Raw genomic sequence first — 13749 nt, 5'->3', positions numbered from 1 at the left:
TGCAAGCAGTCGCTCATTTCATGTGATTTTTAACAGTGATAATGTTAAATATTCCTGCCAGGCTAGCACTGCGCTTCCTGGTGTAATTACTTTGTGGGCACTTCCTGGATCTCATGCCATACATTTAGCAAGTGATTCTAACCCGGTTTCAACCCGTGATGTGGGTTGTGTCTGCACAGTCCGACTGCCTTGGATGCTGTGAAGCTGTAATTTTTTTACATACAGTCTTTTTCCTCAGTCACAGCCTGTACTAAGCTGTCCATACAGATAAGACGATGATCGGCTATAATGTGGCCAGTCATCAATTGTCTATCGTAAGAAGGTTCCCACTATCAATATGGCAGACTATAGTGTTTAAATAAAATAAACATGCCATACAGGGTCAGTTTCAGCAGAAAATGGCCAAATAAAATCCAACCTGTCGGGTTACTTTCATTTTTGGTAGAAAAAAGTTTGTTGCTGGTCATCCAAAACTGTTGTTGGCATCTTGGGCTACTTTCACACTAGCGTTTACAAGTCTGCTACAGAGATCAGTCATAGGATCTCAATAGTGGAAGAAAATGCTTCAATTTTGTCCCCATTCATTGTCAGTGGGAACGAAATTGAATGCACCAGAATGCATTCCGTTCCGTTTGGTTGCGTCCCCATCGCGGACAGAATAGCGCTGCAAGCAGCGGTTTTCTGTCTGCGATGTGGTGCAGAGCAAGACGGATCGGTCCTGACACACAATGTGAGTGAATAGGGACAGATCAGTATTCTCTGACACAATAGAAAACTGATCCGACCCCCATTGACCTTCAATGGTGTTCATGACGGATCCGTCATGGCTATAGAAGACCTAATACAATCGGATCCGTAAATGACGGATGCATGCAGTTGTATTATTGTAACGGAAGCGTTTTTGCAGATCCATAACGGATCCGCAAAAAAACGCTGGTGTGAAAGTAGCCTAATTCTCAAACCATGGTCAGTCAAAATGAGCAGAGTTGACGTCTTGAGTGTTTGGCCAGTTTGCAGGCAGATGTGCATTCATCTGTAGCTTCCATAGCTGAAATCTCCCAGCTTTTCCTGCAGGCTCAGTGTCTATACAAAGTTCTCCCTGGTAATGTACAGTCCCTGCACAGTAATCCGAGGTGGATTTCCCCAATATATTTAGAACACTAACTGTAAGCTGGGAATTGATGCTGAAAGAAGAATATCCTGTAAGGGGTTGTCTCATCTCAGACAATGGGGGATTATAACTGATATAGGTGCAGGTCGTGCGCGGTGAGCTCCCATTCACTTCTATGGGGAGACTGCTTGGTGGTGGCCGGACCAGAGTCCTCCAGCCACCAGTTTGCGGGGTCCCGATATAGGCGCGGGTCCCAGCAGTGGAACCCGCACCTATAAGACAATTGGGGCATATCATAGCTATATCCTGAGATGAGACAACCGCTTTAAGGTCACAGTTAGGCCTCTTTCACACTACAGTTTTTTGCGTTCCGTATACGGTCCGTTTTTTGCGTTCCGTATACGGAACCATTCATTTCAATGGTTCCGCAAAAAAACGGAATGTGTTCCGTATGCATTCCGTTTCCGTATTTCCGTTTTTCCGTTCCGTTGAAAAGATAGAACATGTCCTATATTTGGCTGAGAATCACAGTCCGTGGCTCCATTCAAGTCAATGGGGCCGCAAAAAAAACGGAACACATACGGAAATGCATCCGTATGTCTTCCGTATCCGTTCCGTTTTTTGCGGAACCATCAATTGAAAATGTTATGCCCAGCCCAATTTTTAATATGAAATTACTGTATACTGTATTTGCCATACGGAAAAACGGAACGGAACAACGGAACGGAAACGGAACCACAACGGAAGCAAAAAACGGAACAACGGATCCGTGAAAAACGGAACGCAAAACACTGAATGCAACATACTGTAGTGTGAAAGAGGCCTTACTCTGTTTTTAGAGAGTTTGGTCTTGATGTTTCCGTCCTCATGTCATTGTACTTACTGCGTATCTTATATTTTAGATCAGACCAGATGTAATGTGTGGATCTTAGATGGTGATCTATATCACAAAGGGTTGTTGAAGTTCGCTATGGATGCCAGCAGTGTTAAGGACACTTTAGTTATGTTGATTGTAGACATGTCACGGCCATGGTTGGCCTTGGATTCACTTCAGAAATGGGCCAGTGTCATCCGGGAACACATGGACAAGATGAAGATTCCACCGGAGGAAATGAAAGAGATGGAAGAGAAAAGTAAGTGTCGCTGATTGTTCAGCAGCCGCACTCGGACATAATTCCAGAATATGGATTCCTAATTGTTGAAAAAAGCAGTTCTAAGCTGCACTGGTCCCCACCAATCCCATACTTTTAAACCTCTAAAGTGATATTGCCAAGAAAAAGTCATTATAGAGGATTTCCAAGTTGCATTTAGTTTGGGGCTATGGCAGGGACGGGATGAAAATAATAAACTAAACTTTAACTCCCCTTCCCAGCCCCCTCTGATCCAGAGCTGCCCCTCAGAAGGGCTGCAGCAATGATGTATTGACTTATTGTTGTGGCTGCAGCTGTGATGTCCTGTATACTGCTGCACCCAATTACTGGCCTCATTGGCGGATGGCACCAGACCATTGAGGCCATTGGTTGGCTATATGGGACATCCCTGCTGCAGTGGTTCTAACCACATCCTTGCCGTTGCACATAAATATAAGGCTGTCTTCACATCTGCTCATCCTTTCTGTTGCTGTTCTCCATTATAGGAGGTAACGGAAGTGCCAGCACATAACAGAAACAAACGGAGCGGAGCACACCCCAGTGACTAAGATAGGGGCCCTTTCGTTTCTGTTTGGGGTGGCTGCTCTTTTTTGTGGGGGGAAAAAAAAGTTCTGCTCCTTTTAGTGGAGGCTGCAACGGAGGCCCCGAATGAAGCCTCTAATGCAGATGTGAACAAGCCCTTACCTGGAAAACCTGTTCCGACCCCCTCTATTCGATTTAAGTCTGCGGTCATGTATTTAAAAATGGTGCCGGCTGCGCTCGCCTGTTTTAAACAGCAGGCACCCAGGGCTAATGTATGTGATCAATGATAGCGCTGATCGCACACTTTTATCTCCTCAGATGCCATAGTCAAATGTGAACCGCGGCATCTGGGAGGTCAAAATCCAGGAGTGCGGGCTCCCGGCTGTGCACCAGCTTTTCCTATAGCGGGAAGGGGGGAGCCAGGTGGTGTATGTGGCAGTCTTGGTCCTCCTGAATGATCCAAGGCTGCCGCACATAATTTCCTACGGAGAGCCTGCCTCAATAGTGTCTCAATGGTATACAGATCATCACACCTGGGAAATTGTAATTTTCCCGTGTTCAAACTGAAAAAATTAAAAATAAAAATGGGGCTTCTTTTTTCTAGAAATTAGTGGGGGTCCCAGTTCACAACCTACAGCAGTAACATCTCATCCAGAGTCCAGATAGTTTCTGCTAATCTCTGTCTTTTTACAGTTGTTAGAAGTTTTCAAGAGTATGTAGAGCCCGGAGAAGAATTCCCTGCTTCTCCTCAAAGAAGGAATACGCAAGATGATCGGGAGGAAAGTGTGATTTTGCCCTTAGGAGAAGATACTCTCACACGTAACCTTGGCATTCCTGTAGTAGTTGTGTGCACAAAGGTCAGTTGATCAGATAGCGTTTGTTTTATTCAGCATTTGCACCTACGACTGGCTTACATGCTGCAATGTACAGCCGATAGGCAGGAAGGGAAAGTCAGCTACTCGTTCAGTGAAGGAGACCGCTGCATTTACATGTGGTGATCTCCTTCACAGTATGAGGACTAGGGATCCCTCGTCTTCATACAGCTGCACTGTTTCTGGGCAGTAGATCGCTGTTTAGACAGCACGATCTACTGCTCAGAAACGATAATTGACTTGCCTACACAAACGAGTTTCACCCGATAAACAAGCGTTTTGTTCGTTCGTCAGGTGATCAGCGGCTCCTTCACACGGGCAGATGGTTGTGAACCAGCATTCGCAGGAACGGTGGTGCCCAATACTCGGGCTGTGTGAATCCACCAATTTTCTATGTCCCATGGTAAATAATTATGACAGAGTAAAAGATAATGGACGGGCCTGTGTGATTTTGTCTCACCGTTCTTTGCATTCCTCTTACTTTAGCATTTTTAAATAAAATATTTGGTGTATCAAAACTAATGAGTATCTGGGATTTCTGAGACTTCTCATCTTTTAATTTATATCTCTGCATTAGATTCATGTTTCAACCAAAGCTGCGTAAATTTTCCACAAAGAGGATGTGGTGCTCCTACGAGTGCTGCAGCCTCCTCACAGTATACCAAGCTCAGCGCCCTACAGTGTATAGCGGCTGTGCTTGGTATTGCAGCCGCATCCACTTAAATGGGACTGACCAGATGAATCTGAAGTCGCTGGCCTAGGAAGAGGCAGCAGCACCACAGCCTTTTCAAACAGCTGATCAGTGGGGGTCCCAGGTGTTGGACGCCCACTGATCAGATTTTGATGACCTATCAGTCAATATCAAAATCTTCTCCCCCTCATATGGAATAGTCTACAGTGCTATATCTGAAATTTTTTGGGCCTTTGTTGGACCCCCTGTAGCCCAATGGACACGTTAGGCTTGTATGCTCAATCGTATACACTAAACATGTATTGCACACATGATGTGAACATAGCTTTACCTACTTGTCATTATAGCTTGTTTGTCGTGTAATGTGTTGTTGTTGTTTTTTTTTTTTTTTTTTTAAATACCTCTCTGTATTTATTTGTAAATTATTATATTATGTTTTATTATTATATATGATTATGAAATTATTAATGGTGGTAGTAGCCAGAAACTTGATTCTATCATTCAGATCTATTCTTTTATCACTCATTGAATTGCTCATGCATGGTAATGCACTAGGAACAAGCTGGATTTTGGGTATAGAGCTGAGGACATGGGCTACTAGATCGCCGCTAGCACATCCACAATACCCATTCCCCATAGCTCTGTGTGCTTTTATTGTGTAAAAAAAACAAACTATTATATATAAATTTGCCCAAGGAGCTGTTACGAACGTTTCCGGAGCCCAACCACGCCCACTGTGAAGGAGCCCAGCACCACCCCGCATCCTCCGAATCTGCTCCCCGACATCACAAAGTTAGTGCGCCGTAATCTCGTGATGCGCGAGTGCAATGTCTGCATAGTGTTCCTTCCCTATGCTTGCATCAGCCTCGGGGAACGAACTGCGCATGTGCTAGCTCGGGCATCGCGAGGTTACGGCGCTCTAGTTTTGGGACTTCAGGGAGCAAAGAGGTGATTCGGAGTATGCGGGACGGTGCTGGGCTCCTTCACAGTGGGCGTGGCTGGGCTTCGGAAACGCAAGTAACAGCTCCTTGGGCTTCTTACTTGCCTCATTTACATATATATATTGGGTACTGGGTATTGCGGATGTGCTAGCGGCCATCTAGCAACCCATGTCCTTAGCTCTATACACAAAATCCAGGTGACAGGTTCCCTTTAAAAAATTATTTTCAAGTTAGTCGACATGGGCATGACATAACTCTGGTATGGCAAAATTATAACATGGTAGTTGGTGTATGTAAATCTAAGATTCTTTTTATATACATTTTTTGTTGTAATACTCTGCAGAAATAAAAGTAGGGAGGTGGTGAAATAATTTTGAGGTTATTTAGTTGTACTGTATTGTACTTTTTTATTGCAATGTTTACAGTGGATATTTTAACATGCTGCTGCTATTTTAGGCCATTTCTCACCTAGAACATTTGCTCAGTGATGTCACAGTGCAGGGATAGTGTGTTCGGTGAGGTCACAGTGCAGGGATGGTGTGCTCGGTGAGGTCACAGTGCAGGGATGGTGCGCTCGGTGAGGTCACAGTGCAGGGATGGTGCGCTCGGTGAGGTCACAGTGCAGGGATGGTGCGCTCGGTGAGGTCACAGTGCAGGGATGGTGTTCTCGGTGAGGTCACAGTGCAGGGATGGTGCGCTCGGTGAGGTCACAGTGCAGGGATGGTGTGCTCGGTGAGGTCACAGTGCAGGGATGGTGCGCTCGGTGAGGTCACAGTGCAGGGATGGTGTGCTCGGTGAGGTCACAGTGCAGGGATGGTGTGCTCGGTGAGGTCACAGTGCAGGGATGGTGTGCTCGGTGAGGTCACAGTGCAGGGATGGTGTGCTCGGTGAGGTCACAGTGCAGGGATGGTGTGCTCGGTGAGGTCACAGTGCAGGGATGGTGTGCTCGGTGAGGTCACAGTGCAGGGATGGTGTGCTCGGTGAGGTCACAGTGCAGGGATGGTGTGCTCGGTGAGGTCACAGTGCAGGGATGGTGTGCTCGGTGAGGTCACAGTGCAGGGATGGTGTGCTCGGTGAGGTCACAGTGCAGGGATGGTGTGCTCGGTGAGGTCACAGTGCAGGGATGGTGTGCTCGGTGAGGTCACAGTGCAGGGATGGTGTGCTCGGTGAGGTCACAGTGCAGGGATGGTGCGCTCGGTGAGGTCACAGTGCAGGGATGGTGCGCTCGGTGAGGTCACAGTGCAGGGATGGTGCGCTCGGTGAGGTCACAGTGCAGGGATGGTGCGCTCGGTGAGGTCACAGTGCAGGGATGGTGCGCTCGGTGAGGTCACAGTGCAGGGATGGTGCGCTCGGTGAGGTCACAGTGCAGGGATGGTGCGCTCGGTGAGGTCACAGTGCAGGGATGGTGCGCTCGGTGAGGTCACAGTGCAGGGATGGTGCGCTCGGTGAGGTCACAGTGCAGGGATGGTGCGCTCGGTGAGGTCACAGTGCAGGGATGGTGCGCTCGGTGAGGTCACAGTGCAGGGATGGTGCGCTCGGTGAGGTCACAGTGCAGGGATGGTGCGCTCGGTGAGGTCACAGTGCAGGGATGGTGCGCTCGGTGAGGTCACAGTGCAGGGATGGTGCGCTCGGTGAGGTCACAGTGCAGGGATGGTGCGCTCGGTGAGGTCACAGTGCAGGGATGGTGCGCTCGGTGAGGTCACAGTGCAGGGATGGTGCGCTCGGTGAGGTCACAGTGCAGGGATGGTGCGCTCGGTGAGGTCACAGTGCAGGGATGGTGCGCTCGGTGAGGTCACAGTGCAGGGATGGTGCGCTCGGTGAGGTCACAGTGCAGGGATGGTGCGCTCGGTGAGGTCACAGTGCAGGGATGGTGCGCTCGGTGAGGTCACAGTGCAGGGATGGTGCGCTCGGTGAGGTCACAGTGCAGGGATGGTGCGCTCGGTGAGGTCACAGTGCAGGGATGGTGCGCTCGGTGAGGTCACAGTGCAGGGTCACAGTGCAGGGATGGTGCGCTCGGTGAGGTCACAGTGCAGGGATGGTGCGCTCGGTGAGGTCACAGTGCAGGGATGGTGCGCTCGGTGAGGTCACAGTGCAGGGATGGTGCGCTCGGTGAGGTCACAGTGCAGGGATGGTGCGCTCGGTGAGGTCACAGTGCAGGGATGGTGCGCTCGGTGAGGTCACAGTGCAGGGATGGTGCGCTCGGTGAGGTCACAGTGCAGGGATGGTGCGCTCGGTGAGGTCACAGTGCAGGGATGGTGCGCTCGGTGAGGTCACAGTGCAGGGATGGTGCGCTCGGTGAGGTCACAGTGCAGGGATGGTGCGCTCGGTGAGGTCACAGTGCAGGGATGGTGCGCTCGGTGAGGTCACAGTGCAGGGATGGTGCGCTCGGTGAGGTCACAGTGCAGGGATGGTGCGCTCGGTGAGGTCACAGTGCAGGGATGGTGCGCTCGGTGAGGTCACAGTGCAGGGATGGTGCGCTCGGTGTGGTCACAGTGCAGGGATGGTGCGCTCGGTGAGGTCACAGTGCAGGGATGGTGCGCTCGGTGTGGTCACAGTGCAGGGATGGTGCGCTCTGTGTTGTCACAGTGCAGGGATATACCCAGTAAAAGGAAACAAAACCCAAACCACCCTGAACCAGCCACTAACGACAGGGGGTGCTCTAACACCCTATGCTGCCAATCATCAGCCCCTCTAAACAAGGCCAGTGGGCACTACTACCCCTATCATCCTCTGGCCATTCCGGCACAGGTGACACAGCTCTAACTAGAAGTCCATGCTCCACCACTGGGTGGTAAACGTGTTATCATAGGGGTTCTCCGTGCTGGGACACACATGGCGAGCACTAATCACACAGTGCCCCTCCACACATGCAGCCACTTACCAGCCTTCCGCCGATAACCAGCAGCCAGCAGTTCTGATCTGTACCGCCACTCGCGCCCCGCCTCCTCCGCTGCCAGCCACTCAGCACACAGCGTCGGTTCATAGTGCGCGCTTACGTGCACTATGACCCGACGATGTGTCAGGATCCAGTACAGCGCGTTGCAGGCCGGCGGGTGACCACGGAGCAGTGAGTAATAGCAAGCGCTTCACTCCCGCTCCATGGTCACATGACACAAACGAATCCTCGATGCAAAAAATTAGCATCAAGGATTATTTTGTGTCGAATTACTCGATTAAATCGAGTAATCGTTTCAGCCCTACACTGAAGGCATCAAAACTATGAATTAACACATGTGGAATTATATACATAACAAAAAAGTGTGAAACAACTGAAAACATGTCATATTCTAGGTTCTTCAAAGTAGCCACCTTTTGCTTTGATTACTGCTTTGCACACTCTTGGCATTCTCTTGATGAGCTTCAAGAGGTAGTCACCTGAAATGGTTTTCACTTCACAGGTGTGCCCTGTCAGGTTAATAAGTGGGATTTCTTGCCTTATAAATGGGGTTGGGACCATCAGTTGCGTTGTGGAGAAGTCAGGTGGATACACAGCTTATAGTCCTACTGAATAGACTGTTAGAATTTGTATTATGGCAAGAAAAAAGCAGCTAAGTAAAGAAAAACAAAGAGTGGCCATCATTACTTTAAGAAATGAAGGTCAGTCAGTCCGAAAAATTGGGAAAACTTTGAAAGTGTCCTCAAGTGCAGTCACAAAAACCATCAAGCGCTACAAAGAAACTGGCTCACATGCGGACCGCCCCAGGAAAGGAAGACCAAGAGTCACCTCTGCTGCGGAGGATAAGTTCATCCGAGTCACCAGCCTCAGAAATCGCAGGTTAACAGCAGCTCAGATTAGAGACCAGGTCAATGCCACACAGAGTTCTAGCAGCAGACACATCTCTAGAACAATTGTTAAGAGGAGACTGTGTGAATCAGGCCTTCATGGTAGAATATCTGCTAGGAAACCACTGCTAAGGACCGGCAACAAGCAGAAGAGACTTGCTTGGGCTAAAGAACACAAGGAATGGACATTAGACCAGTGGAAATCTGTGCTTTGGTCTGATGAGTCCAAATTTGAGATCTTTGGTTCCAACCACCTGTGTCTTTGTGTGACGCAGAAAAGGTGAACGGATGGACTCTACGTGCCTGGTTCCCACCGTGAAGCATGGAGGAGGAGATGTGATGGTGTGGGGGTGCTTTGCTGGTGACACTGTTGGGGATTTATTCAAAATTGTAGGCATACTGAACCAGCATGGCTACCACAGCATCTTCCAGCAGCATGCTATTCCATCCGGTTTGCGTTTAGTTGGACCATCATTTATTTTTCAACAGGACAATGACCCCAAACACACCTCAGGCTGTGTAAGGGTATTTGACCATGAAGCAGAGTGATGGGGTGCTGCGCCAGATGACCTGGCCTCCACAGTCACCGGACCTGAACCCAATCGAGATGGTTTGGGGTGAGCTGGACCGCAGAGTGTAGGCAAAAGGGCCAACAAGTGCTAAGCATCTCTGGGAACTAATTCAAGACTGTTGGAAGACCATTTCAGGTGACTACCTCTTGAAGCTCATCAAGAGAATGCCAAGAGTGTGCAAAGCAGTAATCAAAGCAAAAGGTGGCTACTTTGAAGAACCTAGAATATGACATAGTTTCAGTTGTTTCACACTTTTTTGTTATGTATATAATTCCACATGTGTTAATTCATAGTTTTGATGTCTTCAGTGTGAGTCTACAATTTTCATAGTCATGAAAATAAAGAAAACTCTTTGAATGAGAAGGTGTGTCCAAACTTTTGGTCTGTACTGTACATATTAGAAAGTTACTTACAAATGGATCACCACTGGTATGGCCCATAGAAGCCCCTCTTCTTTGTTTTGCTGAATTGTAATTCATCTGTAAATCTTTTAGGGCTGTATTAGACGTGCAGATTAGAATTTCGATTGTCGGGAAGGAAGCGTTCCTTCCCGACAATCGCCTGCTCGTCAGTGTAGGAGACCACTAATGCCATCGCTCGTCCCCATACAGAATCAGCAGAGCGCGATTAGACGGCACAATCTGCCACAGGCAAATAATTATATTTTTTAGCATGCATAAAAAATGTGATTGCCCAATGATCGAGCTCGTTCATTGGGTAATCAGCGGCACTTTTACATTGGCAGATCATCACTAACAAGTGTTATTCTGAATGCTTGTTAGTGATGATCCGGTCGGCTATCTGCAGGTCTAATACAGGCCTTATTCTTCATATCCTGGTGTTATCTCAGCTCTAAACTCTGTAATTCTCATCTACTATTCTTATGTACTTTGTTTGCAGTGTGATGCCATTAGTATTTTGGAAAAGGAGCATGACTACACAGATGAGCACTTCGACTTTATTCAGTCACATATCAGGAAGTTTTGTTTACAGTGTATCCTTTCATGAAGAACGCTTAAATGAAAGCTCTCAAAATGGATTAAGGTAAAGTTGGCCAAATAAATCGACAATCTAATGGGCCTTTCCTAATGTCTCCCAGTGGTAGGTATTCAGGGAATGGAGGATCATACAGTGGCGGAAATAATTATTTGACCCCTCACTGATTTTGTAAGTTTGTCCAATGACAAAGAAATGAAAAGTCTCAGAACAGTATCATTTCAATGGTAGGTTTATTGTAACAGTGGCAGATAGCACATCAAAAGGAAAATCGAAAAAATAACTTTAAATAAAAGATAGCAACTGATTTGCATTTCATTGAGTGAAATAAGTATTTGAACCCCTACCAACCATTAAGAGTTCTGGCTCCCACAGAGTGGTTAGACACTTCTACTCAATTAGTCACCCTCATTAAGGACACCTGTCTTAACTAGTCACCTGTATAAAAGACACCTGTCCACAGAATCAATCAATCAAGCAGACTCCAAACTCTCCAACATGGGAAAGACCAAAGAGCTGTCCAAGGATGTCAGAGACAAAATTGTAGACCTGCACAAGGCTGGAATGGGCTACAAAACCATTAGCAAGAAGCTGGGAGAGAAGGTGACAACTGTTGGTGCGATTGTTCGAAAATGGAAGGAGCACAAAATGACCATCAATCGACCTCGCTCTGGGGCTCCACGCAAGATCTCACCTCGTGGGGTGTCAATGGTTCTGAGAAAGGTGAAAAAGCATCCTAGAACTACACGGGAGGAGTTAGTTAATGACCTCAAATTAGCAGGGACCACAGTCACCAAGAAAACCATTGGAAACACATTACACCGCAATGGATTAAAATCCTGCAGGGCTCGCAAGGTCCCCCTGCTCAGGAAGGCACATGTGCAGGCCCGTCTGAAGTTTGCCAATGAACACCTGAATGATTCAGAGAGTGACTGGGAGAAGGTGCTGTGGTCTGATGAGACCAAAATAGAGCTCTTTGGCATTAACTCAACTCGCTGTGTTTGGAGGAAGAAAAATGCTGCCTATGACCCCCAAAACACCGTCCCCACCGTCAAGCATGGGGGTGGAAACATTTTGCTTTGGGGGTGTTTTTCTGCTAAGGGCACAGGACAACTTATTCGCATAAACGGGAAAATGGACGGAGCCATGTATCGTGAAATCCTGAGCGACAACCTCCTTCCCTCTGCCAGGAAACTGAAAATGGGTCGTGGATGGGTGTTCCAGCACGACAATGACCCAAAACATACAGCAAAGGCAACAAAGGAGTGGCTCAAGAAGAAGCACATTAAGGTCATGGAGTGGCCTAGTCAGTCTCCGGACCTTAATCCAATCGAAAACCTATGGAGGGAGCTCAAGCTCAGAGTTGCACAGAGACAGCCTCGAAACCTTAGGGATTTAGAGATGATCTGCAAAGAGGAGTGGACCAACATTCCTCCTAAAATGTGCGCAAACTTGGTCATCAATTACAAGAAACGTTTGACCTCTGTGCTTGCAAACAAGGGTTTTTCCACCAAGTATTAAGTCTTTTTTTGTTAGAGGGTTCAAATACTTATTTCACTCAATGAAATGCAAATCAGTTGCTATCTTTTATTTAAAGTTATTTTTTCGATTTTCCTTTTGATGTGCTATCTGCCACTGTTACAATAAACCTACCATTGAAATGATACTGTTCTGAGACTTTTCATTTCTTTGTCATTGGACAAACTTACAAAATCAGTGAGGGGTCAAATAATTATTTCCTCCACTGTACTTGTTGGATTTCAACATTCCCTGTAAGAAGTGTCTGACAGCAGCATGTCTCCGTCTCCAGATGGAGGACTGCATGTTTATGGGGTTGTCGGGGGAGGTAGCTGTCAGCTGAACCTATGGCAAGCTTAGAAGTGTGTGAACAGTAGTCCTAGGGCTGTATCACACCAACAGATTATCTGTCCAATCAGACCTATAGTTGTGTGTAACAAAAGATCTGTGTGTATAAATGGCCATCTGACCAATGATTGGCCAGATAATCTGTTGGCGTAATGCAGCCCTAAATGTCTGTTGTACCCTAAAATTATATTAATGAAAACAATGGTTCAACCTGGGAAAAAACAAGCTCTCTCAACGGAAGGGTAAAGAAGCTATGGGTCTCCAAGTATGGCAACACAAATCAATTATTTTATTTATTTTTAAAAGGCTTTTATTTAGCAAAAATAGTAAAACATAATAATAAGAACTTAGTGGGTCCTTTGCACCGCAATCTGCGACTTTTCACGCTCACGCCAGGTCTAAAAAAGCAATTCACCATTTTGTACGCCTGTTTTAGGCTAATTTCACACTCTCGTTTTGGTGCGGATCCGTCATTTGTATTATCTGTAACATAGCCATAACGGATCCATCTTGAACACCATTGAAAGTCAATGGAGGACGGATCCGTTTTCTATTGTGCCAGATTGTGTCGTAGAAAACGGATCCGTCCCCATTGACTTGCATTGTGTGTCAGGACGGATCAGTTTGCCTCCGCATCCTCAGGCGGACCCAAAAAGTGTCTTGCTTTCAGAGCGGAATGGAGGCAAACTGATGCATTCTGAGCAGATCCTTATCCTTCTCTAACTTATCCGTTTTGGACCTCTTGTGAGAGCCCTGAACGGATCTCACAAACGGAAACCAAAACGCCAGTGTGAAAGTAGCCTTAGACAGCTCGGAAGCTGTCTTACATTTAGAAGCGGCAGTGGAAATTTGCCTGACTAATTATAGCTAGTCGCCACCATAATTACTTATCTAATCGGAAATCTGCCAGTTGTTAACAGTGTAAAGCCGGGTTTACACGTGCATTGTGAACTCCGGCACTGTAATCCGGTCACTGTATCCGGCGTATATGCCAGCTTTTAGCTGAACAAAAAATGCTACATGCAACATTTTTTATCCGGCCGAAAGTCGGCATATGTGCCAGAAAACGGTTGATATTCCGGATACGGTGAACTCCGGCAGTCTGTTCCACTGCCAGAACAGACTGCCGGAGTTCACAGCGCAGATGTTAATCCAGACTAATTGCTCTAGGGACAAACGAGCAACAATCGCAATAATGAGAAAACAGCAAAAAAAAATTGAGATTATTATTTTGTATAATCGAA

General features: G+C 47.1%; 1 protein-coding gene across 2 annotated transcripts in view; it reads left to right on the top strand.

Moving 5' to 3' along the window:
- Positions 1-13749, top strand: part of DYNC1LI1 (dynein cytoplasmic 1 light intermediate chain 1) — a 50973-nt gene that overhangs the window by 15561 nt on the left and 21663 nt on the right. For both annotated transcript variants that reach the window (XM_044293335.1, XM_044293334.1), the window contains exons 4-6: positions 2014-2244; positions 3478-3641; positions 10544-10637. In XM_044293335.1, the coding sequence (XP_044149270.1) occupies positions 2014-2244; positions 3478-3641; positions 10544-10637 (489 nt within the window). The remainder of the gene's footprint in view (positions 1-2013; positions 2245-3477; positions 3642-10543; positions 10638-13749) is intronic.

The sequence above is a fragment of the Bufo gargarizans genome, chromosome 5 (genome assembly GCF_014858855.1).
Source record: "Bufo gargarizans isolate SCDJY-AF-19 chromosome 5, ASM1485885v1, whole genome shotgun sequence".
NCBI classification, from domain to species: domain Eukaryota; kingdom Metazoa; phylum Chordata; class Amphibia; order Anura; family Bufonidae; genus Bufo; species Bufo gargarizans.
The sequence above is the reverse complement of the archived record's forward strand: the minus strand, read 5'-3'. Positions and strand labels throughout refer to the sequence as shown.